The 26,863-nt window shown below is 37.3% G+C and overlaps 1 protein-coding gene across 2 annotated transcripts in view; it reads left to right on the top strand.

The window, feature by feature from the left end:
- Positions 1-26,863, top strand: part of PDS5A (PDS5 cohesin associated factor A) — an 86,406-nt gene that overhangs the window by 57,442 nt on the left and 2,101 nt on the right. For both annotated transcript variants that reach the window (XM_072863112.1, XM_072863113.1), the window contains exons 17-32: positions 529-644; positions 1,421-1,526; positions 3,085-3,245; positions 5,947-6,070; positions 7,261-7,419; positions 7,667-7,735; positions 8,399-8,535; positions 9,167-9,290; positions 9,544-9,748; positions 10,259-10,373; positions 13,546-13,678; positions 14,311-14,430; positions 15,963-16,025; positions 21,395-21,540; positions 22,747-22,852; positions 25,558-25,910. In XM_072863112.1, the coding sequence (XP_072719213.1) occupies positions 529-644; positions 1,421-1,526; positions 3,085-3,245; positions 5,947-6,070; positions 7,261-7,419; positions 7,667-7,735; positions 8,399-8,535; positions 9,167-9,290; positions 9,544-9,748; positions 10,259-10,373; positions 13,546-13,678; positions 14,311-14,430; positions 15,963-16,025; positions 21,395-21,540; positions 22,747-22,852; positions 25,558-25,910 (2,237 nt within the window). The remainder of the gene's footprint in view (positions 1-528; positions 645-1,420; positions 1,527-3,084; positions 3,246-5,946; positions 6,071-7,260; positions 7,420-7,666; positions 7,736-8,398; positions 8,536-9,166; positions 9,291-9,543; positions 9,749-10,258; positions 10,374-13,545; positions 13,679-14,310; positions 14,431-15,962; positions 16,026-21,394; positions 21,541-22,746; positions 22,853-25,557; positions 25,911-26,863) is intronic.

Genomic DNA, 26,863 nt, shown 5'->3' with positions numbered 1-26,863 from the left:
TTCTTGACATTTGGGGCGTTCAGAGGGGAAAAACAGATTTTTGGATCCAAAACATTCATAGGCAAGTACATAGGGTCTGAACGCCTGTTGTAGCCAAGGTAGTGTAGTGCTTCTGCACATCTGTAGTAGTGTAGCTTTTAGTGCGATTTTTTTCATTGCTGCTTATGAAATCTCACACATACAACAGGGCTACTTTTGTCAACATAGGTATTTAAATTCTGTCTACATTGTACTTAGCTCTCCCTTGATACTGTTTTGGATCTGGCCTGCAATTCCTTAAGAAACTCTGAAGAACTCTCACTGGAAACTTAAATGCATCTTACATTTAAATATTTTGATAAAGTATGTCTGCTTTCAATATAATGTGATAAAGAAAGATTTGGACATAACAGCTCCCCTTAAAATATGTTTCACTGATCATACGGACAGTCTCTGTGGTTAAAAGAAGTGGCTATATTTAGCTTATTCAACATGCTTAAGAAGTAAGTAAAATGAGTATAATTCTTCCTGTATTTAACATTCTTGTAGAGAGAGATAGCCCGGAAACTTGCAAATCCTAAGCAGCCAACAAATCCTTTTCTGGAAATGGTCAAATTTCTTTTGGAAAGAATTGCCCCTGTACATATTGACTCAGAAGCCATTAGGTAAGTTTGAAAGATCATACTAACTCATGAATTATTATAAAGATGATTTAAATGACACACACACAAAAAAGTGGTTTTGGGATTTAGATTAGTCTGTCCTAGCAGTAAATATTCTTTTTTTTAAAAAAACATTTTATGTAGATGTCTTCATTTCCAGCAGCCTAGAGAATGCAATTTGATTTCTTTTTTTTCTTTCTTGTACTTCTTTGCAGTGCTGTCTGCAAATGATTTAAAAATATAGTAGTTGTTCCCAGTGAAACTGCTATTTGTGGGGCTTAAGGTGAAAATGATGATCATAATTTTCACATAGTTAACTGCAACACAGTCTTCCATATAGCAGTTGAATTAATTAGCTTTTGTGGGATTGTATAAGAGAATGTTTGGATTTCTTTTGAGACTTGTCTGGCAACCTAGTTACTTTCTGAAACTCATGCAACTATGTGTTGATCTGAATGCTGCCAACATGGTGGTGGTGGGGGGGTGCTTGTTTGTTTTGGTTTTTTGTTTTTTCCTAAAGAATTAATTTTGCAGAAAGTCAGAAGGAAAAGGAATAATGGAATAGTTTGATTTAAAAAACAAACAAACAAAAAAACCAACAAAAAACCCAAGCAAAAACTAAAAACAAAAACCAAACACCACAACACCTCCCCTGCAATGGACTATTGCCTTCCCTTTATTTTTTGTCAAAAACAAGTAATCTTGCTGATATCTCCAGACTTTAACATTGTACATTGTCATATTCATTTGCCTTTTTCTTTTTGTATCTCTTATTTCAGTGCACTAGTAAAACTAATGAATAAATCCATAGAGGGGACAGCTGATGATGAAGAGGAGGGTGTAAGTCCTGATACTGCTATTCGTGCAGGACTTGAACTTCTCAAGGTAATCTACGTTAATGCAGCTGTAGTTTGAAATGGAAGGGACAAAATTGGTGTGACTAATGAATTAATGTTAGCTTGTAGCTTTGTTAGCTAATAGCTTTGTTAGCTACAAAGCTTGTAGCTTTGTAGCTAATGTTAGCTTTTAATAGTTATTATTTAGATAATTACTTTTTTAATGTATGAAAGTGTTTGGTTATTAATACTAACTTGAGAAAAGAATAATGAAAGAGAAGGGTTTTTTTGGAAGAAATATGTTTTGAAAAGGGTGCCAAGAGTTGAAATACGCACATTAAAGCAGAAATTGGTTTCTGCTTAGGGAAGTCATATAGAAGAAGGTGCAGAGATAACGTGAGAGGAAGAGAAATGGGGAAATTAGGAGAGGCGCGGTGTTTGAGGCCTGTATGATACTGGAAGGAAAGCAAGCAATAAACTCAAGAGCCAAGTTCTGTAGAGAGAAAAAAGGGAATGGGGGAACTTGTGTTCTCAGTGGTGATGAGAAATGACTGGGGTAGAAAGAAGGATTTGAAATATCTGGAAAACATCTGTGGTGGATTTGGCAGTTCACTAATGAGACTGTATTTTCAATATGTTACAAAGGACGGTATAAAATCTAGGAGGGAATGGAGGGGAAGGTTATATAATTAAAGTGAGACTTTTCGGAAGTGTGAATGAACGAAGTGGAGTTTATGGAGACATATCACACCAAGTTTGGTAATGGCAACTGTGGTAGAAATAGTTATACAGAAGTATGCAACAAAGTAATGTCTGCTTGCTAATGTAGCTCAGAAGAGAAATGTGCCATGGTTGAAGATTTTTGTTGCCGTGACATGTTATTCTCATGCTTTGAGAATGTTATTTCACACGTTGATACTCATGCAAGTAGGCAACTCTGATCAAAGAAACCAAGATAAGATAAATCCAAAGGATACACAAAATACATGCAGCTTTTCATTGTTCTCCCTACCTTCTGTTGTCTGAACTTTACTATACTTAATATAGTTTTGCTTTGGGATAACCTTTTGTTCTCTTTTGTCCTGCCTTGAATGTCTGCATGCTTAGTTTCTTATTTGATGTTTCTCCTATTTAACAGAATGTGTTATATTTCATTAGTTTTAGATTAAAAGGATAGTAATCTCTGTTTTGTTTGTAGATATCTTAACCTTGTTGATTTCTTTTCTGCCCAGGGACTATAGATTCTGGAGAAATTAAGATTTCAGTTCAGTTAAGTTGAAAAAAAGTGTTCTTAGGTAGATTGGAATATAAATGAATACTCTTCAATAAGTGTTAATTTTAATAAATATGTTGACATATTCAAAGAATGTAGTATCTTATAAAATATTTGGAGGAGGGGAGGACCTGAAGAAGAAAGCATAGATGAATTTATTTGAAAATGCTTATATCACCTTCTCCAACATGCAGTTATTGAATGTAATAATCTCATATGAGCATGTAATAGCTATTTATGTTGATAGTAATGCTCATAAACAGCCATAATTTTGTTCTTCTGATGATTCATTTACCATGAATAAATATACCTTTGTTTTAATGTGTATCTACAGGTTCTGTCCTTTACACATCCTACCTCGTTCCACTCTGCAGAGACCTATGAGTCTCTGCTGCAGTGCCTCAGGATGGAAGATGATAAGGTAGCTGAGGCAGCCATACAGATTTTTAGAAACACAGGACACAAAATAGAAACAGACCTGCCACAGATAAGATCGTGAGTGTATTTCTTTACATGCTGCTTTTCATATCTGGAATCCTGCCTCTTGACAGTTTATTAAATATGTTACCCCTAAAATTACTTTATAGTCTTGTAAATATGAACAGCTTCTCTTTCATCATTTTGTATTCCTTCACTACCTTTTTGTCTCTGTCTCTTCATTTTTAAATTCTGTGTTCTCGCAATTTTTGTGTATTTATTGAAGATGTTAGGTGGTACTTAAAAATCTTCTTGTAATAGACACATTAAAAACAGCATGTAGCATGTTTCCCAGGTTACAAAATAAGCAACAGCAAAAATATGGCGCAGATGTAATTCCTTGGCGTCATTTCTACTCATATCTGTCCTTCACACAATTTTTCTATCTTTGTAAGGAACGAAAATGTAATCTCTGATGGTTAACAGCTCTCTTTGTTATGAAACAAGTTGGGAAACAAGATCCAAAAGCAGGCATGAATTTCTAACAAAGAATAATTGGCTGTCTATAAGTCGTCATTATGCAATTTATGCTTTAACTGCTGATTAAAGCTGCATAATCTACTAGGTATTCACAGACTATTTAAAACCTTGTGGGTAACATCTAAAACCTTAAAATTAGCCTGTTAGTAACTAACTAATCCAGATTATAAAGCACAGGTTTTGAGTTCTGATATATTGAAAGAGCATCTTGGGTATTACCATGCTAAAACGCATAGCAATGTGCACCTTTAAATTCTCAGTGAATTGAAGATGTAACCTCAGTGATTCTTATGGATTTTGAATCAGATTTTGGGCAAAAGAAAAATGTTACAAGTTCACATATGAGACACCTTTTAAGACATTTGTAGGGATGAAGAGAAAGAAAAGCCCAGCCATCCCCGTTGTCAGCATAGTTCCCAGTATAGTCCCAATTGTCTATAGTTCCCTACTGGAATTTAGTTAAGACTGTGCATTGCTGGCGTATGTAATCTTCTGTCAAAGGAGCTGGTATTGCTGACATTTCTTTTGGCTTCATGCCTTAGCCGGGTATTGCTGAAGTATACTCTGGGCAGTCTCGAATAACTTAAAAATATAACAGTCAAAATGGAGGTCTAGCCGTTGGCATGGTTTGCAAGCAAGTCGGGCTAACATTCTGAAAGCCAAAACCAGGTCAGTGTTTACACTGACACACAGAAAAAGAAGTCTGAGGACATGTAGTTCCAGATTTCATATATTCAGAAATCTTTATCATAAAATAAATGTTTGATACAATCAGCAAGATAGTTTGTTTCAAGTGACCTGTTTTTTTTAAAACCACTTGTGTGAAGAGGCTGCCTGCTGTCCTTTGATGTAGCGTTCAGCAGTAGCCCAAGTTCTTCCTCGTATGGGAAATGAGTAGGTTTGTGCACCAGTTCATGGGCGCAAGGACTGCTACGTGACTCTCAAGTCTGATGGAAGCATTGGCCATGCTCAAAGACAGCTTATGGACCACGTGTAAACTTGTAGATATGAACATGTAAAGGTGCATGTAAACATGTCAGTTTTCACCTTTTGCAGATTTACGTCAGTTGGGGTGTGATGAGGTATGGTTTGTAACTGATGCACGGACGCTTGGCAAAGGCCCTTTAATGTGCGTGTACTTACGCTATGAAAACAGTAGGTTAGGCATTGAAGCTTACTATAACTGTAGGTTTTACTGAATTCTCTGCTATTTTGGTTCATATTTAAGCCAACTTGTGGAATCTTAGCAGGTTTGAGAAGAGACATTCTCCTACTTCAGGATACTGTTAACATTTTTCTAGGGCTCTTCTGTTTAGTTTTGGGTTTAATGCGTTTTTTGAGGAAAATGTTTGAGACTTCATTCTTTCAACACTGCAAGCTCTTCTTCCACCTCTTGTTGCTGATTTTGATTATGTAGAATGTGTCAGTGAAGGCTGGGGGCTAAATAATCCATGTACTGAATGCTGTATTGTTACTGAGCCTTTCAAGAAAGCAGGATTTTTTTAGATGTTTGTGTGTCAGGCACTTTCTAGGCAATTTTGTTTTCTTGTGTCAGTTGCTGGGTGAGTTGCATGGTAAACTTCATGAGTTAGTGTCTCAGACAATGACCTTTCAGGGGATGGGCCTGCCTTCCAGCACTCTCTCAGGAGTGGAACCAAACAGCCTGAGCAACCTTGACCTGGTCTCTGGAGTGGCTGCTGCCCTGTTCTTTCCTTCGGTGGCCTCTGATCAGCAGATGGATTTCAGGGGACTCAAATGCAAAAGCTCAGAACCAAAGCAGTTGTTCACTTCAGTATACATTGCAATTAAAGACCAAAGTTGAAGTAGTAAAGGCCTATAAGCACAGTAATGTTTAATGGTTATTTCATAAATTTTCTTCAGCTCTGTCACTTCCAAGCTTGGATAACAAGCCCAGGAGTTTACCCTAGCTGAACCTGTCAGGTTCCCCCCACCTTATATTTGGCTTCCTAAACAGCCTTATTTTGATCATTATTGTCTTTCATGTTTGATTTTTCCCTGTGGGCTTTTTTCTGCTTAACTGTGTACAGTCAGATGTTCAACAAGTATTACTAAATACAATTCCATCCTGCTTTTCACTTTATGATTATGATCTTTCCTGAACAGACTTCAAAGGAATGCTTGATTTATAAGATTGTGAGGATAGATTTGTATAGGTGAAGAGCTTTATTTTTTATAGATTGCAAATTGCATTTTGAAGTATTTTGTTTAACGTTCACAGAACACTAATTCCGATTTTGCATCAGAAAGCAAAAAGAGGCACTCCTCATCAGGCAAAACAAGCTGTTCACTGTATACATGCCATATTTTCAAATAAAGAAGTGCAACTTGCACAGATCTTTGAGGTATGTCTTGCTTTTTTGTTTTTAAGATTTGTTTCTGTTCTTCTTTGTTGACACTAGTAATTACCATTAATTTAATTCATACTGTTTATTAACAGATAACAATTTATGAGGTCGGGAAGCCTACAGGTGCATGGTAGTCGAGATAAGTCATTAATTTTACAATAGTAAATTATTAATGTTTGTGTCTTACAGTCATGATTTTGTAATATTCTGATGTCTGATAGATAAGGTACTCCTTTTTGTCTACACAGTAAAGTTAGGGGAAAGAACCTAAATATGCTGGAATGATCCACACTAAATCCCATTAGCAGATACTAAATGAGAGATAACATCCTCTACTTTCAAACTGTATTAAATTACCATGCTTTGAGGTCTTTGCACATATAGCACTTTCTCACTGAGGACATTAGTGAAGAATAACTACTTGACTATAAGCTCAGACATTAGCTTACTGCTCACTGCTTGCTTAGACAAGTTGTAAAGCAAAAAGTCACCTTATACAGAGCAGAGAGGTTATTACTTTTCACTATAATCTCTTAAATAATAACATTATTAATATGCACTTGTAAAATATCTTAGGTTCTTAATCTTGACTGTCTTTGACCCTATGCATAATTCAGAAGTGTGAAAAGCTTTGAATTAAGCTTACAGAGTTTGATCTCTGCTTGGACTTCTGTCAGAGTGCGTGTTCCCTCGCTAATACCAGGATACAACGTGAGGGTGCTCAGTGATACAGCAGCACAGAATTATCCTGGTGACTGCAACCTGGAAGGAAAATACTGGTTGCTTGATAAAAATGTCCCTGGTGGTTTCCAAGGTTTTTTTTACCTGCTATTACCTATTATTTTCTGCCATTTGCAGTTAGGATTCAGGTTTTCACAACTCCTGAATGGAATTGAGTCAGAGTTTTTCCCATATCTCCCAGGTTTGAATGTGTTTCACCATTAAAACAGGAAGAGAATACAAAATTTGTTTTGCCCTTATCTCATGTGAGATTTTTGGTTACTCTTGTTAATTAGGAAATCACATTCTTTCTCCATTTTGATTTGCTAACTTTATTAATTCTTATGGAAAAACTGTGAAACTCATCAGCAATCCAGCAGTAAAATAAATGATTTTTAGGCACACTAGCTTACTTACCTGTAGTTGCATTTTGAAATTTTCTTTTTTTTTTTTTCTTCCTTTTTCAGCCTCTTAGTAGAAGTTTGAATGCTGATGTACCAGAACAACTTATAACTCCATTAGTCTCATTGGGTCATATTTCTATGTTGGCTCCAGACCAGTTTGCTTCTCCAATGAAATCTGTTGTTGCAAATTTCATTGTGAAAGATCTCCTAATGAATGACAGGGTAAGATTTTCTTTTTTTGGTAACTCCTTACTATTCTGTTTGCCTGTTATTAACTCTGTGGGGAATAGAGCTTTTTTTGTTAAATGGGTCAATAAAGGAATGCTCTATAAATGGCTAGTACAGTGATAGTGCATTATAAAAGATCTTTGTGTGAAAGAAAGCTTAGTTCATGACGACTTTTCCATTTTAACCTCTATGTTTTCTGTATGGATTGAACCAGTTCTTAAACTTACATGAATGTCTGTAGTCAACAGGTGAGAAAAATGGAAAGTTGTGGTCTCCAGATGAAGAAGTTTCTCCAGAAGTACTAGCAAAGGTGAATGATCTGCTGTCAGGAATAATGTGTATATTTGAGAGTAAAAATTTACTTTTTCCAAGTTGTGCAATGTAGAATATTAGAATAAATCCCTTTGAGTACTTTTGTATTAGTCTCCTTAGAATATGCAGCATTCTAGTTTATGTGGATTATACACACAGGTAGAAACTGTGCATTTTGGTGTCTTTACTTACTGATTAATTATGCTGAATGTTGAGAAAATGAAGAGATTGAAAAGTTTTAGTTTTTCTTTACAAGAAAGGTAATTTGACTTTACTGACTGTAAACAGATTTGAAATAAATTGAGACCTCGATGAATTTTACTTATTCATCTCTATAGGCTATTTACTGTGAATCTAATTATGGCCATTTCTAGAAATGTTTATCCAGTTGCTCTTATTTTTAATCATGTAGCAAGTCTCCTGCATCCTCTAGATGCATTTGTGAGAAGAGACTGAACCGTAGTTGAAATGTCCTGATGTCACAAAGACTGCTACTGCCTTCTTCACTCTGTAAATATTTACTGCTTCATTCTGTTCCTTTAAAAATGTATCAGCTCTAATAAATAGGGGTCTATGGAAATTTCAATTTGACAGCAGTAGGTCTTAGTGCCTTATCAGCTTTAGGAAGTAAGTTCATTGTTTATTTGTTCGTGTTTGATAGGTGCAAGCAATTAAACTTTTGGTACGCTGGCTGTTGGGTATGAAAAACAACCAGTCGAAATCTGCAAATTCCACACTCCGGTTATTATCAGCTATGCTCGTCAGTGAAGGAGACTTGACAGAACAGAAGCGAATCAGGTCAGATTTTGTTCTTTTCAGGCTTCCATCAATTTTGTTGTAGAATTTAAAATAATATTAATTCTTTTGGAGCTTTTTTTAGAATTTCTTGTAGTTTACTAATAATCTAACTCAGAACCCTGTAGATATCTTTAGTAAAAGATATTCTAGAGAGTAAAAGACCTGCAGGAGTATCTTTGAAAATAATTGAGTGATGAGATTTAACACACTTGGGGTGTTAAACACACAGTTGGGTGAGCTCTTGGGTGGAGCTTCTTCATTCCAACAGTGAGGTAACTTGTGAAGATGGCACCTCATCTTCATTCTGAGGGTGAAGGAAGGAAAGAGAAAATCTGTGGCAAAAGTGTTGCTTTCATTTAGATAGTGATACGAAAACAAGAAACTTGACTCTTCTCATTTAGCTATTTTACTGGAATTAAGTTTTTTGTGGGGAAAGCAGAGCCCCTTATTTTCACAAATTTGGTTGGGTTAATTTAGCTTGATCTGAAGCTATAGAATGTGATCTGATCTGACGGAGAAAAACCTTAATTGCTCATTGATCTTGTAAAAAGAAGAAATCGTGACATGCAAGTAATTTAAGGATAGTTGTGGAGAGTTGTGTTTTGGTTTTTTTTCTCTCATGTTTGTATAGTAAATCGGATATGTCTCGACTGCGATTAGCTGCTGGTAGTGCAATAATGAAGCTTGCACAGGAACCCTGTTACCATGAAATAATTACCCCAGAACAGTTCCAGCTCTGTGCACTTGTCATTAATGTAAGTAACTGCATTTGAATTGAAGTGATTCTTAATTAATTTAGTTCAGAGTGCTTACATCTGAGCTTTTGTTGCTGCTACATTGAGTATTTTCTATTCCTCACTGCAGCTTCAAAAGGGTTCTTGAAACTTCTATTTTTTATTGTGCTGCACCTGTTGATATTTTTAAAATGTCTCATAATTCCACCTTTACTGCTTTTTTTTTAAGACCAAAATTTTTATGGTTGCACTCTTATGTTTTATGTTGCTATAGGATGAGTGCTACCAAGTGAGGCAGATATTTGCCCAGAAACTGCATAAGGCACTTGTGAAATTACTGCTCCCGTTGGAATATATGGCAATCTTTGCTTTGTGTGCCAAAGACCCTGTGAAAGAGAGAAGAGCACATGCCAGACAGTGCTTGCTCAAAAACATCAGTATACGAAGAGAATATATTAAGCAGAATCCTATGGCTAACGGTTAGTATTTCAGTAAAATTGTTAAGAATACAACAGTCAAATACTAAACTGGAAGGTGTAATCATTAAAATTTAAGCAAATTGCTTTTGTAAAGCAACACTGGATAAGTTTAATTTGTTTCATCATCTTTATATTGGACACATTCAAATCTAAATTTACTTAGTTTAACATTAGCGTAAACCATAAAATACTTCTCAGTACATTGCTGAGAATTATACATGTAAGATACAATGCTGTTATTGTGGTAGTTGTTTTGCTCAAAAAATAAAATTCTGTTTTCTGATATTTTAGGCTTTATGACCTTCTTCCTGAAGTAAGACCAAGTAGTTTTGTAGTAGTAAAACTCGTTCATTTATTTTCAATGCTTCATTAAAATTAAAATTTGCAGGAAGAAAATGCAAGTCCAAATTTTACATTCCATAATTGAAAATTAATACTTTGAAAAAGTGTTTCTTGTGATACATATGTGTGTGTAATACCAAGGTTATTTATGATTTTTTGTTACTGTAGAAAAATTGCTATCCTTGCTGCCTGAATATGTGGTACCATATATGATTCACTTACTGGCACATGACCCAGATTTCACAAAACCTCAGGATGTTGATCAGCTTCGTGATGTCAAAGAGTAAGTGTCAAGTGATTCTAGAATTGTTATGCTGAGAATTTTCCTGTGCTTGGGAAAAACAGAGGAACTCTTGTTTTATTTTGCAAAACAGTAATTTTGGAAATGTGTAACACTTTCACCAAGGGAAGAAGGCATCAACAACTGCTTAGCAGTATATTCTGAAAGCCCAAATGGTAGCCTGTAGGTCACACCAAAGGGTACCAAATTAGTGAGTTGTCTAGGCTTCTTTTAAAGTGAAGTAAAGGTTTTAGATTCTTGTATTTGTGCCTAGGAATATCTGTATAATTTCCCAACACACTTAAGAGATGCCAAGTAATGTCAGTTCAAATATTTTGGAACTTATAAAACACAGAGCTTCTCCAAGACTTGAAAATGTAATGCCACTGATGCGTCGTCAGAGTCCTGCTTCACTGGAAACTTTTTTTTTCTTTTTTCCTATGCAAACCCACTAGAATTCATGCTAAGTTTGTTGCTGACTTATCACTTGCACTGTATATCTGCAGTGCAAGCTTATTGCCTCTTAATGTATTCAGCACAGATTATTGTACACAAGCCTGTCATACAGAAGCTTGTTCTGTACCGTTTCCAGTTTGAGACCTTCTTGTATGCCTTGAATAATCTTTCATACCTTAAGCATAACTTTTGTATTCCTTTGTGTCTTGCAATGAATTTTAAAAAATAGTTAAAAATTTTAACACTTTTAAAAAATTGTTAAAGCGTGTGTCCGTCCATGTCGTCGTGTGTGTCCACCTCCTGTCCAGGCCCGCGCCCCCCCCCCCCCAGCTTTGGTTTTGTTGTTTTGTTTTTTTCTTGTATTTATTTTTGGTGGAACTGTGAGCTGTGTCGTTTTGGTATTACAAAGGCATGTATAACCACATAGTCCAATATACATCGTCAGAAAAGCAGTTCATTCTTGGCACGAATAGACCAGTTGAAATCTTAATTCTTTTTGCACCTTCACCTGTGAGAGTCCAAGTCTGATTCTTTCTTTACATGAAAAACTTAATTTGTTCTGATTTCTGAGTTACTTGACTCACACCTGGTCAGAACCTGAAGTCAGTGAAGATTTCTTACCTCATAATCAAGTCTATGTTTTGTCCCAGGACTCCCTGTTCCTGGCAACATCTGAAAGCACTCTCCAGCATGTACTTTATCCAAAATGCATGGAACAAGTTCTGATTCACAGTTGTTGAGTTAATACTTTCTCTGAGAAGTGCTTTCTAGTGCACAGAGCTTTTCTGGACACCCCTTGTTGGACACCCAAGACTCCTTTGTTGTCAAATTTCCTCCCTCATGTTTGTCACAGGCTGGCTGAACTAGCCAGAGAGGACTGCTCCAAACAAAGAAATACTCTGTACAGGAATTTTGGCAGGAATACTTCTCTGAAGAGTCTCCTGAGATAAATGCAAAACATTTTTCTCATATAATGTAATACAGTGTTTCTTTCAAGAGTTCTGAGAGTCATACTGTTCACTTTAAAGTGTTAACATAGATGCTTGCAAACTTGGAAAAGCAGACTGGCAGTGTGTTTTGTAGTTGTCTCCCTTGTTTGTCTTGGTTTTACATGGCCTAAATACAGTCATATAAAGTAAATACATGCTTAACAAGTTCCTTAACCATAATCCGTGATAGTTATTCTTACGAAGTTTTTTCAGCTTATCCTACAGAGGTGTGTTTGGGTTTGGGTTTCTTTTTTGTCTTGAGACAGTGTCTTTTTCTTCCGAATTCATATTCCAAAAATACTGAAATGGATACAGAGAATGAACTTACTTCATGTGACTGTGTTCTTCTAGGTCATATTTTTCTATATGAAATCCCACTGTTGTTCTGGAAAGGTCTTGTTCAGGGTTGATAATGATTTATTTAATTTGTTGACTTAGTGAGGAAATCAAGCTATTGAAGTTGACATGTTAACTGGAATTACCAGCGTAAAATTTGTCCTCAATAGTAATCTTTGGACGACACAGGGTTTTGGAGAAGCTGGGTCAGTGTGGTATGTTATTGGTCCTGTATTTGTCCCATTTAAGTTCTTGAGAATAGTGAATAGATGGATGTAAAGGTATCTAACACATTTATTTACTTATAGCCTTTGTAGCTCTTGGATGCAAGTCAGAATATAGATGTCTTATTTTATTTGAACACCAGATAACTATTTAACTGTTTTGATGGAGCACAACCCTCTTTTGTTTTGAGTTTTTGCGAGAAATGTTCCTTCATCTCTTGTGTTACAATCTTTAATTTGTATCAGTTAAGAAGATTGGGGGTTTTGTGGATGCAGAATTCTAATGTTCAGTCATCCTGTTTTTCTACTTTTTTATTAGCCTCTTTCTACAAGGTAATCTCTCTTCCAGAGCTTCAGAATTAAATTAGCTACTGGCAAACTCTGCATTTCTCAGACCCACCCATATGTCTTTCCCAACTAAGTATTATTTTACCATATTATGACTGTTGTTGACCCTCTAGCCACGTGCAGCTCTGAAGCTTGATAGCAAATGATAGTGTGGACGGACCAGTTGTGCTTTATATCATAATTGAAAAATTCTTAAAACAAACTTTTAGTCAAAATATAATGGGTTCTCCCTATGAATAAACTAGATCTAAAGAAAGAAAACTGGGAAAGCTAGTTCCATTATGTCTATCTGTAAGGATTTCTTTTCCTCCCATATGGAGCATCAGCAAGAATCTGACCTGCTCAGTTTTGGATCTCCTCTCCTGTCTGAATTCCAGGAGTAAACCACATAATGTGGGTAACTATCTAGCAGCAGTATGATTTGTTTAAGCCTGTTTTGAGTGTGGTCATGGTACATTGTTGATAGGAACATAGACATAGCCCAAGGTAGTGATTACAGAATTTCATCTACATGATGAATTCTTGCTTCTATTCATATCTGGGAGATAAAGTTGATTGATTGGGCAGTGTTTACAGATACAATAGAGAAGCACACTAATTTGGCAGATTTATTCTGAGGAGTACAATTAAGACTCTGTGTTAAAGGTCTAGACTCTATTTATACCTTCAGATGATGTTATCCATTTATGATATATTCAATTTGATTGTGGTTTCTTAAGAAAAAGCTAGTACAGCTGACAAAAATTTTTAAGACATTGCTATATGTGGGAGCTGCAGTATAAAAGCTGGAATGTAATTGCTTGTGGTTTTATGGCTTTTTAGGTGCCTGTGGTTCATGCTTGAAGTTCTAATGACAAAGAATGAGAACAATAGCCATGCCTTCATGAAAAAGATGGCAGAAAACATCAAGCTTACCCGAGATGCTCAGTCTCCTGATGAGCCAAAGGCCAATGAAGTAAGAAATGCGATTCAGATAAGTGTTGGGTGATGGGATGAGGGTTTCACAAGCAGTTGATGAACAGGATTTGCAGGAAATCTGAAAGCACTAGCTCAGACATTTTTATGGTCTTTTAGAGAGAGCGTTAATCGCGAGCATTGTCTGTATGTTGCCAATCTTTCAGAACCTTGCTGACCTTATCCAGCACACAATGAAGTTAATAAACAAAATTTGTTAAATATTCCTGTTACTGCCTGCCTGCCTTATTTTAACTCCTGCTGCCTAGTTTCTTGACATAAGTATCTTCTGCTGTTGGGGGAGGAAATACAGTATTATATGGCTACTGTTAAACCTGTTAGTTCCTAGCAGAGATGAGAAACCATTTATGGTGATTTGATTGAGCAAGAGCGTCTATTGTACAGCATAGGCATGTAAAGTGTTACTAGTTTTTGTTAAATAGGATATGAAAAATGGGAACTTCTGTATGTGTTTGAAGAGCCAACTGTATGGTTAATGATGTAATTGCAAAATATGTCCTTAGTGTGGTGGTTATTTTAACACCTAGATTAAACTTTTTAAAGAACTACATTCTCTGTACACCGAGAAAACAGTAAATAATTCCTAAAGCATACTTTTCTTTTTTTCTTCAGAAACTTTATACAGTATGTGATGTAGCACTATGTGTAATCAACAGCAAAAGTGCTTTGTGCAATGCAGATTCACCGAAGGACCCTGTATTGCCAACCAAATTTTTTACACAACCTGAAAAGGTAAATTTGTTAATTTAATTTCCAAAGTAATAAGGGGAAATACTTTGATTTTTATAACTGAGAGCTGGTTATCTCCGTAACATAATATCCTGAGTGGGAAAATACATATATTTTATCCTCAGCAATTACATTTTTTAACATTAGCTGTATGCTGTGCTATCTATGTTTTATGCACGTGTGCCAGAAATGTTTGTAACCAGGTGAGAGCTAATTAGAATAAATATCATTATGTTAGCATGTATTGCTAGATAATTTCATTAGTGTTTTACAAGTCACAGAATCACAGAATCGTATAGGTTGGAAAAGACCTTTAAGATCATCGAGTCCAACCGTAAACCTAACACTACCAAGTCCACCACTACAGCATGTCCCTAAGCACCTCATCCAAACGTCTTTTAAATACCTCCAGGGATGGTGACTCAACCACTTCCCTGGGCAGCCTTTTCCAATGCTTGATAACCCTTTCAGTGAAGTAAAATTTCCTAATATCCAGTCTAAACCTCCCCTTGCGCAACTTGAGGCCATTTCCTCTTGTCCTATCACTAGTTACCTGGGAGAACAGACTGATCCCCATCTCTCTACAACTTCCTTTCAGGTAGTTGTAGAGAGCAATAAGGTCTCCCCTGAGTCTCCTTTTCTCCAGGCTAAAGTGCATCTGAATATATGAGAATATATGTATATTCTGACTGTATATCTGAATTAAAATGCAAAGCAGACTAAAAAGAAAAAGGGAACACTTCTGATGTTTTCCGTGGTACATTTTTATCTGTCAGTAGCTGTCTGGCTATTTTGCTTGCTATACAAGTTGGTCCTCTTATTGCCCAGTAATAGGTGAGTATAGCTCTACTGTCAGCAACAGCACTACTGTTCTTTGAGGCATACTTCTAAAAAGTATAAGTGGAACCAAAGTAATTCTCTGGACCAGATTTGATGTTTTGGTTGTACTGAAGAATACACTTCACATTTTTAAGTGTCTTAGACTGTTAATTAACAGCCTTTCCAGAGTCTGTTTAAGCAAAATTTAGTTTGCTTATTTAATTGTGAAATGGCAGATACCATAGTAACAGGGAGCTGGTGTCTATGATAGCTACCTGCATGCAGATTTAGTGTTTTGGTCTGTGTAAACTGTACTCAGAGTGACAAAGGTAGCAACTTTCAACTTGTTTAGAGAAAACAGCACCTCTTTTCCTCTCTCTGGACTTCCCATTAAAAAGATGCAAGTGAAAAAATAGGGAGGGAATTTTTGCTTCACTTCAAATGATTCATGGCATTCAAGAAGAAAAAATGTTAATCCCAACTTCAGGTATGGCATACTGTCATTCAGTAATGCTTGCTACAAATCTCCTCCAAAATACTAGTTTGACCTATCTTTGTTAGATTGATTCATTTGTCAGCAAGTGGCATGGTGTGAAATATCTGTAGCACTTGATAGTAGCATCTAATTTGAGAAGTCAATCGTGTATATATAAAAAAACAACAGCAAGATTGAGAGATCAAACACAAACTGATTTTTATTTTATTTTTTTATACAGGATTTCTGCAATGACAGGAATTACATTTCAGAAGAGACAAGGGTTCTTCTTTTGACAGGAAAGGTACTGTATTTTGACAAGTTACAATTCTTTGAATATTACTCATGATTTTTTTAAATGTCCCAGACTGCTGTAGTTTAAAAATTGTATTAAGAGTTTGTGTGCAATAATTTGTGATTCTTTTATTTGATGGCATAATTAATGCCTTTAACATACTACCTGGTGAGTACACAACACCAAGATTGTTACCTGTGCACTGAGGGTTCTTGATTAACAGTTTTTCACATAACTACAGGTTTTTCCATTATTGAAATAAGCGTGGCATAAAGTTATGATGCAGATACTGAATTGTGACACCACTAGCATTGGAGGTCTTAAATTTTCAATCTTAATATTTTTAATATAGCTGTTAAGGCTGTTAAATTCAACTGCAAATGTCTACACCCTTTTGAACATTTCATTTTATTTCAGACATAATTTGGCTGATACCTTTACAGGGGAGAGAAAAGACCAAGTCTTTTGGCAGGGGTGGGGATGCACAACAAAAAAAAAAACAAACAACATAAAAACCAGAACCTATTTTGATACCTTTTACCATCAGCTGTCCTTTCTTGGGATTCTGAAACTGTCCTTCCTAGGTAAATTACATTGGAATGCTTTTTAGTCTAACTCAAAAAATGAGCAGTGTTTTTTTTTTTTTTTCCTTGAGCTTAGTGAAAGAATGCTGGCTGACCCGTAAAATATAAAAATCCTGAGAACAGTATAAATCATGGTTTTAATATAAATTTCATGTGCATTTATTAATTTTCATGTTATGCATTCCATGAACTGTTACTGCATTAGTTTCTAAAGTCTTCAGTTAGAGCAGAACTTTGTGTAATTTTTCATTGTAAGAGTAGAGACAAATGATCACTCCGTAAATAGCCATATCATTTAAAATTGCTTCTTCTCACACTGATTTTTTCATTTATACAAAAAGTTTCCGCTATCAGAGCAGTTCATGTGGGTGAGGTTTGCTCAGTTGGCAGAATCCTGCCTCTCCTTGCTTCATGTTCACCCTGTGACATCAGCCTGAATGCTACTCAGTGAGCTGGGCTGGAGTTATGTTAGGAAGGGAGGCAGCAGACAGAAGACCACCTTCTTTAGCAGCAGCCAGTACCAGACTGGTGCTTTAAATATCCTCGGAAGAAGGTATCTGTCTACTGCTGTAATTGTTTCACCTTTGACAACATTCAAATATAAGGAATGAAGCATTTGAAGCAAGTTTAGTTGGCTGTGTAAACTTACTACATTTATCTTTTAAGGCATTCAGCAATGTAGACTAAAGCTGTGTCTTAACTAAAAAAATCTTACTGGTATAAGACAGGCTTCTCTCCTGCATGCTGTTAAAACAGAGTTAGACTGGGGGGGGGGGGGGATGTCCCATACCAAGCTAGTATTATTGAGGGTATTTTCAGTGTTCTGGGAAAACAAGCATTTATTCCATGCTGTAATACAATACACAAACATGTGCTTCTTTTTCTGTCTACTTCCATTTCAGGAAACACAGATGTGTAAGGATACCCCACTGACTCAGACCAATGGTCCTTTTTGGCCTGGTATTGTTTTTCCAGAGGGACCAATACAACATGATTAGGGAGAACATGCAAGTCTAGCCACTTTCCGCAGTATATTCCCCTTCTTACTCCCCCAGCATTCATAATTTTTATAATGGGATGATAGACTCTGCATCTGTGCCTGTTGGTTTTGATATCTGCTTATGGACTTGTTCCCAAATTTATCTGCTCTGGTTTTGAACCTCCTGATGCTCTGCCTTCACAACCTCTTATGGCAGTAGGTGCCAGAAATCGGCAACCTGCTGGTTCTGCAGAAGCACTTTCTTTTCTCTCTTAAACATTTTTCTCTCTCCTATTAGCTGTGCTAAATGCTTCCTACTTTTTATAAAATACTCAGTAAATTGAGCAAATAAAATATTATAAGAATGGTATGTTTAAGTAAATGTTGTGCAGTATTAGCACTAGGATGATGCAGCTATTGAACATGTGCTCAGTAACAGGCCATTTCTGCAGGGATTGTTGCTTTTTTTTGCTAGCCAAATGTTTTCCGTCATCTGTGGTATCTCTCTCCTGCCTGCTCCCTCATAACTTCCACACACGGGAATTATTTTTTCTTGTGGGAATGTCTTAATAAATTAACTTGTCTCTGAGGAAATGTAAAATTACATGAAGAATGTGACATGCCAGTTATGAAAACTTCCTTGACTCCTCTCCAGAGACAAAATAAAAACCTTCCTGCTGCCTACCCAGCCTGACCAAATCGGTCAGCAGACACAGCCATAGCAAGATCTAAAATACCATCACTGTATCGGAGAACCCCAGAATAGATAGATGGTGTTAAGTATTTTTACACTGGTTTTCTGTATAATAAAAGTGTACACATTTCTTACTGTTGTAGTGAACCTAATTCTGCATTACATTTTGGAAAGCCTTTCCCAGAGGTGCCTTGCTTTGCAAATACAGGATGTTAGAATCGTAGAATATCTCAAATTGGAAAGGACTCATAAGGGTCATCAAGTCCAACTCCCTGCTCCTCACAGGACTACCTAAAATGAAACCATATGACTAAGAGCGTCATCCAGACGCTTCTTGAACTCTGACAAGCTTGGTGCCATGACCGCTTCCCTGGGGAGCCTGTTCCAGTGAGCAATCACCCTCTAAGTTAAGAACCTTTTCCTAATGTCCAGTCTGAACTTCCCCTGACGCAGCTTCATAACATTCCTCGTGTCCTATTGCTGGTCACCAGAGAGAGGAGATCAGCACCTCCCCCTCCGCTGCCCCCCGTGAGGAAGCTGTAGACGCTGTGATGAGGTCGCCCTTCAGCCTTCTCTTCTCCAAGCTGAACAAACCAAGTGACTTCAGCTGCTCCTCATAAGTCTTGCCCTTGAGGCCTTACACCATCTTGGTCGCCCTCCTCTGGACACACTAATAGTTTGATGTCCTTCTTATATTGAGGCGCCCAAAACTGCACACAGTATTCAAGGTGGGACTGCACCAGTGCAGTGTAGAGTGTGACAATTGCCTCCCTCGACCAGCTAGCTGTGCTGTGCTTGAGGCACCCCAGGACACAGTTGGCCCTTTTGGCTACCAGGGCACACTTGACTCATATTCAACTTGCCATCAAACCAAACCCCCAGATCTCTTTCGGCGGGGCTGCTCTCCAGCCTCTCGTCCCCCAGTTTGTATGTATAACCAGGATTACCCCACCCCAGGTGGAGAATCAGGCACTTTCTCTTGTTAAATTTAATACAGTTGGTGATTGTCCAGCTCTCTAATCTTTCCAGATCTCTCTCTGTAAGGCCTCTCTACCCTCGAGGGAGTCCACAGCTGCTCCTAGTTTAGTATCATCAACATTTATTTAATGTACATTCAACTCCTGTGTCTAGATCATTTATAAAGACATTAAAGAGCACTGGCCCTAAAACTGAGCCTTGGGGAACCTCACTGGTGACTGGCTGCCAGCCTGATGTAACCCTATTTGCTATAACTCTGCAAGCCCGACCCATCAGCCAATTGCTCCCCCAACGTATTATGGACTTGTCTAGCTGTGTGCTGGACAGTTTATCCAGAAGGATACTGTGGGAGACAATATTGAAAGCTTTGCTAAAATCTAAACCCACCACATCTACTGGCTTCCCTTGGTCAGCTAGATGGGTGACCTTGTTGTAAAAAGAAATTAAGTTGGTTAAGCAGGACTTTCCCCTTGTGAACCCGTGCTGGCTGTGACCCATAACTGCATTCTCTCTCAAGTGTTTTTCAATAAGTCTGAATAACCTTCTCCATAATTTTACCAGTCACTGAAGTGAGACTGACAGGCTTGTAATTACTACAGTTTGACTTCTTACCCTTCTTGAAAATTGGGACAACGTTTGCCAGCTTCCAGTTGACTGGGACCTCTTCAGACTCCCAAGACCATTGAAAAACAATGGAGAGAGGTCCTGCAATGACATCGGCCAGCTCTTTTCAGTACCCTGGGATGAATTCCATTGGGCCCAATAGATTTATGCTCATCCAGTTGGAGCAGCAAGTCTTGAATGAGTGCAGGGTTGGCTGGGAGTTTATCATCCCCCCAGTCATGGTCTTCCAACACAGGGCTCTGGGGGTCCCAGGGCCCATCATGGGTGTTGAAGAGAGGCGAGGGAGGCATTAAATGTCTCTGCTTTGTCTATATCCCTATTTGTGAGATGACCAACCTCGTCAAGCAATGGCCCAATGTTATCTCTGATCGTCCTTTTGCTATTAACATATTTGAAAAAGCCCTTTTTGTTGTCCTTCACAGTTCTGGCCAGCTTGAACTCTAATCAAGCTTTGGCCACACAAATTTTCTCCCTGTAGTGGTGAATGGCATCTCTGTAGTCCTCCCGTGTTGCCTGTCGTTGCTTCCAAAGTCCGTACACTTCCGTACAAGTTCTAGAAGAAGATCACTGCTCAGCCAAGCTAGCCTTCTCCCTCACTTGCTTGACTTCCGACATTTTGGAATTGCCTGGTCCTGTGCTTTTAAGAGATGGCTCTTAAAAAGTGACCAGCATTCCTGGACCCCAGTACCTTCAAAAGCAGGTTCCCAGGGGACCTTACTAAGTAGCTCCTTCAGCAGCCCGAAGTCTTCTCTCCCCATATCCAAGGTCAAAGTTTTGCTGGCAGTTTTTCTCCTATCGCCAACAATTTGAAACTCAGCTACTTCATGGTCACTGTGACCAAGACAGCCACCAATCACCACTTCGCCCACAAGTCCCTCTCTGTTTACAAACAACAGATCTAGGAGGGAACCTTTCCTAGTTGGCTCCCTTAGTACCTGCACCAAGAAGCTATCTTCAACATGCTTCAGAAATTTCCTGGACCTGTTTGTCTCTGCTGTATGATATTCCCAGTTGATGTCTGGGAAGTGAAAATTACCCAAAAGGACAAGGACAGTTCATCTAGAGATATCCCTTAATTCCTTGTAGAATAATTCATCAGTGTTGTCGTCCTGGCTGGGTGGTCAATAGTAGACTCCCACAACAACATCCGCTTTATTTGCTTTCCCCTTCATCCTTACCCAGAGGCTCTCAACTGATTCTAATTTAATATTAGATTAATATTATTTCCTTCTAATACTGCCTAACATTCTGGCTTTTGTTGAGACTTCTCCAGCTGCTATCCCTTCAAAGCATGAGAGAGAGCAAGGCATTTTGATGAAATGCTGTTAAATTATAAGAAATAAAAGTAGGATAGACAGCGGTTTTTAAGTAAAGATGAGGTCTGTAGCTCTAAACTGATGGCATTGTGATTGAGACTGTTAATCCAGAAAAAGTATTTTAAAATACTCCAGAAAATATTTTTTAAATTAAATATGTATCTGAAGTTCCCATTTTTTAAGATTTAAACATTTTCTTCTAGCCAAAACCGACTGGTGTATTAGGTACAGTAAACAAACCATTATCTGCAACTGGAAGGAGACCGTATATTAGAACTACAGGATCAGAGACTGGAAGCAATATCAGTGTGAACTCTGAGCTGAGCTCTTCTGCAGGAAACAGATCAAGGTACAGGAGTTTGAAATTTCTTTCATCAACTGTTTACTTCATGTTCTCCACTGTGCTTGCATGTTTTAGGACAGGAGATGATTTGGTGTGTGTGCCTGTGTGTTTGAAGAGTGTCTTTATTTTGTCCATTTTTAAAAAATGTCATAGTTCTCTATAGGTAAAATCACTATCTTTGCTTTTTGTTTTTGGTGTTTTTTAGTAGACAAAAATTCAGTACAGTGTTTAGGTGTGGCCTGCCTGAAACTACATATAATACAATAGAAGAGACACTATACTGTCTGAAATTTTGGTGGTTAATATTAATAATATTTTTACATCAGAATATATATTAATTGAAGAGACCAGCCATAATTAATACTAAACAGATTTTGCAACTCACATATTTTTTGATGTATAAATTAGGATTAAACCTGATTGGTAACAAGAAACATTTTTGATGTAGATGAAATATTCTGACGTATTTAAGATTAAGAACAATTAAAAGAGCTTACTGAAGAGGACCAGGATCTCTTCAACATATGATTGTAATATTCACTCTTTCTGCTAGTAAGTGTTATTTTTATGTGGATCCAGAGTTTTTAAATTTATCATAAATCTGGAGAAACAGTTTACACTTTCAAATTCTAAGAGTGTTTAATTTGTTTTGGAATTGATTAACTGTCTAAGATAGAGAGTTAAAGAAAGTAGAGAAAGTCAACTCTAGTTGCTACATTTCATAAGGCCAAAGGGAAGTATAACTCGGTTCAGAATTTGTTGTATAATTTTGCATGATATATGCTGTAATAATCTTGATTTATTTTTTTTTAACTATTGTGTTTTTAAAACTATTGTATGTTTGTGTAAATTAACTTGAAGTCTGAGCATTGCTGGTCTCTATTTTTCTTCACTACCTTTGCCAGTATCAGCTTTTTCTGTCTGGAAAAAGAACACAGCCTTGTTTAGAGCATTGGTCTTAAGTTTGCAAAAAGAATTATATGGCATTGTGTCTGTGATAAGGGATTTGGTTCAGTGACTAGCCAGTCCCTTTCAGACCTTTGCCAGTTCTGGGAAGGAAAATGTAAGTGTGGACTCAGGCAAATCTGACTATTTTTTAACTAATTTAGCCTGCCTGCATTGATTTTTTTTTTTTTTTAAAATAATTGCAAACATTTTTCTTCTTTTGTTCTGGATATTTTGGGTTTATTTTGCCTTCAATTATGCTACCAGGGAACAAAGTTCAGATATATCAGAAACTGGGGTCAGTGAAAATGATGAAAATCCCGTGAGGATTATTTCAGTCACACCAGCAAAGACAGAACCTGTGAAAAACAAGGTATGTCTGGGGATTTTATGGACTGTATCTCTATAATAAGCTTGGCATTGGGGGTTTATTCAGTACATGTCACTGCAGGTGATCTCTGAGGAACTGGTAATGTCCGACTTCATTTCATGTACTTTATCACTTTCCTAGCCCAATAGAAGACCCCTTATTTTCAAAACTACTATTTATTTTATCCAGAGTAATTAATAGAGCTCACGTGCTCAAAAATAGCACAGGCAAATCAGAAGGGACTTCTTTCTTTTTTCTAAAATTCCAAAAGATTCCCACCTTTATTCTGTGTTTTCCAGTATAAATAACAGTGCGACTGTGATTCAGAGTGAAGGTTGATATCTGTAGCTTTAACTGAAGATATTGCCAGGAAAATTTCAAGTGGTCCTCTAGCATGAAATAAACATCTAACTTTTGGATTGTGTCACAACTAATATATTATTTGTACTTTGAGGATTTTTAATGCTTTTCCCCCCTTCCATTAGAGAGAGATGATCATGACTAAATCATAATTACTTTTTTTAACTTATAAAACATACAGTTGCATGCAGTTTAACAAAGGTAAATCTGAAGTTCTGCACCTAGGATAGATTAAACTCAAGCAGTAGTACAACACACTGGGGTCTGCCTGGCTGGGATGTAGGTTGGCTGAGAAGGACCTGGGGGACCATCCCAGTGGGTAACCAGTGGAGCATGAGTTGGCACCATCCCTTGGCAGCAGTGAGGGCAGGCTGGGTCCTGGGCTGCATCATCGAGAGTATAGCCAGCAGACTGAGGGGTGTGATTATTCCCCCCTATTTGGCATTCATTAGGCCACACCTGGAATACTGTATCCAGAATACTCTGCCCTCCCCAGTTTAACACAGATATTGAAAAACTGGAGAGCGCTTTGCAGAAGGCCACCAAGATGATAAAGGCTTGGAGAAGTGGTCGTATGAAGAAAGGTTGAAAGTGTTGGGCTTGTTCAGCCTAGGGGAGAGAAGCCTTGGGGGGATCTAATCAGTCTTTCAATGGAGAAGATGGAAGTACTCTCTTCTCAAGGCTGCATGGTGACAGGACAAAAGGCTACAGGCAGAAGTTGCTTCAAGGGAAATTCCATCTGGATATAAGCAAAAAAAAAAACAAACCACCCTACATTGTGAGGAAAATTAAACACTGGAATAGGTTGCCCAGAAAAGTGGTGGAATGTTGCTGTTCACAGCTTGGCTTGTCAAGGGCCTTGGATAAACCCTGAGGCCCTGGTTTCAACAGAAGGTTTGACCAGATGATTTCCAGAGGTCACTTCTAACCTAGATGATTCTGTGATTCTAAAATCAAAATAGACTTCTGTAATAATGGAGGGATACATAGATTGTTCATGCTGTATGCATTTTAAGAAGTTATATATCTACTCAGTTGGTTTTGATTAGATGAAACCAGAGTAATAAGCAGGTGTTTTGGATTTGTATCATCACAAAGAAAAGTTAGTTTTTTCTTAATCTTTTAAAGTAACATCCATGTGATATTCACACCCGTGAGCTAATGAAGAAGAAAAAATCTCCTAAATTTCAAAGTATGGTTCCTTTTTTTCTTCTTTTTCCCCAAAATAGGGTTCTTCTGAAAAGTTAGAGAAGTTAGGCAAAGCATTTATGAAATAAATCTTCAAAAATGCTTTCTAGGTTCTTGAAACCTGACTTTAGTTGACATTTTCAGAGTGGTTATCTGTAAACTTCTTATGAATAGAAGTTGTAAATGTCTGCTATGAAGCTGCTAGAACAGTCATAAAGATTAGAGACTGCCTGACTTATTTATACATTTAAGAAATAATGGTAGAATATTTAACAAAAAAGTCCTTGGTTCAGACACAGCACTTATAATAGTGAGTGGCCTTAATTGGTGTGTTTGAAATTGCTAAGTCATCCCAGCCATACTTCTTCAGTACCCTTTTCTCTGCCCCTCCTCCTGGCTGTTTCGGAAGCCAGTGTTCAAATGAAGGTCTAGCCTCCAGTTGCTTCCTCTTTGTTTCCATATGAATACTTTTCTGTGTAGAGACCTACATTGCCACCACCCTTTCTGTTTCACGTATACGGACACTGCTTCATGAAATTTAATCACTTCCATTAACTTGTTCAGCATAATGAGAAAAACATGCATGTAGGCCATACCTATTCAGATGTGACAAAGAATTAACAAAGACTGCAAGTTTCATTTGTGACTAGGTCTTACTCCCTTTTATTCCCTGCAAGCCTTGTTTTTTTCCTTTTACTGGTATTTAGGGTTTTAGTAATCTGCACTTTTACTGAAGGTTGGTCTCAAAATTTGCATATATTGAAGTAAATGTCATGTACTGTACTGGAATCATTACTCTTGCTCCTCAGTTCTCTCCTGTCAGTGGCAAAGAGGCAGTAAAAGGAGCTTGTCCAGATGAACCATCATGAGAGGAGCTGAGATTATTAGTCTTACTGTAATCTCACTTTCAAGCAACTAAAAGATACATTGGGTGCAGATGTTAACATTACACATAGAGTAGAAAATCTTTTTGCAAGGTTACTATCTGAAATCCCATTTAGTAAAACTTTTTACTAGGTCTAAGCCCATGTGATGTGTTTTTATAAGAACACTTACTTTCTGTTTTATGAACTCATGTTTCTGTCGGAGGGAGGTAACAATTTGAGTTTGCTGTTGGGAATCTTTTTTTTTTCTTCACATTCATTACTTTTATTTTCTAGGAGATTAATTCTGATCAGGCTACACAAGGAAACAGCACTGAACGTGGGAAAAAAAGAACAGCAACAGCATCTGGAACTGAGAATATTCATCAAAAACCGGAAGAAAAAAATGTAGATGAAACAGGACCATCACTCGCAGCAAAAACCAGGAGAGGGCGTCCACCCAAACCTGAACCTCAGGGTACCACTGCAAAAAATGAGGAAACAAATAAGCCACCTGTCAGGGGAAGGAAAAGGGCAGCAGTCAGTCAAGAAAGTCCAGGGAGTTTAGAGGCAGGTAACGCCAAAGCACCAAAACAGCAAGACACAGCAAAAAAGCCAGCAGCAGCACAGAGGCAAATTGATCTACAAAGGTAAAAATAAATAAATAAATAAAACATGCCTGGGTGGGGTGGGCCTTTCCTGTCTCAAGATAGACCCTGGAATTGCAATTATAACAGATCTGGCATATGTTAAAGGGCACAACTAAACCACAATGATTTATAAAACATCGTGGCCCAATATATGTTGGGTTGTGTTCTGGTTTTCAAATTTAAGTACCAGCGCAGCTGGAATTGGAGAACTGAATTTGTTTGGTCAGAACAGGATAATCTAACCTGTTTTCACCAAATTCTATTTTTTGTCTCTTGCATCCTGATTCCCCTTACTAGCATTGCTATATAAAAGAACTACGAGTTGAGGGTATTTCAAACGCATTCAGTAATGCCAGGTACATGAGAATTCAGGTGCTCTGCTCTGCTTCAGTTCATTGATAACAAAGGCTTGAAAATTGACCATCTTTAATGAACAGAACAAGTTGTAATTCTAACTGTAATTCTTTGTTGATATTTTGGGTCTGTGCTTGTTTACTGTTAATATTAACAAATTTTTAATATATATTTTAAGTAAATCAAAAGCAGAATTTGGAACTGTGTAAACTACAAAACAGCTCTTGGATGATAATTTATTTTTCTATACTCCAGTGTTTAAATGTGGTGATTTGATTTCCAATATAAGCAAACCCCAAATGCACATAAACACTGAGAAATGTGTTTAGCTGAATCTGATACAATAATAATTTTAATGCAAAAGTGTCCAAAGTTGCAGAGCAATAAGATAAGGTCAGCAAACCAGTGTGTTGGAAGAAATCATAATTTAATCTAAAAGAAGAAAGAATCATTGGAATGGTTTCTTTCTAGAGATTTTGTAAATTGAAGATCTTGCAGAGAACCTTGATCAAAAAGAATTACCTTTTCCTCTCACAGCAAGGTTTGTGTACTAGTAAATTGTTCAGTCTTTCAAGAGAGTAGTATTTGTGTACTGCCTT

This window comes from Ciconia boyciana, chromosome 5 (genome assembly GCF_034638445.1).
Source record: "Ciconia boyciana chromosome 5, ASM3463844v1, whole genome shotgun sequence".
Lineage (NCBI taxonomy): Eukaryota > Metazoa > Chordata > Aves > Ciconiiformes > Ciconiidae > Ciconia > Ciconia boyciana.
Note: the sequence above shows the minus strand (reverse complement) of the source record. Positions and strands in the feature narration are given on the sequence as shown.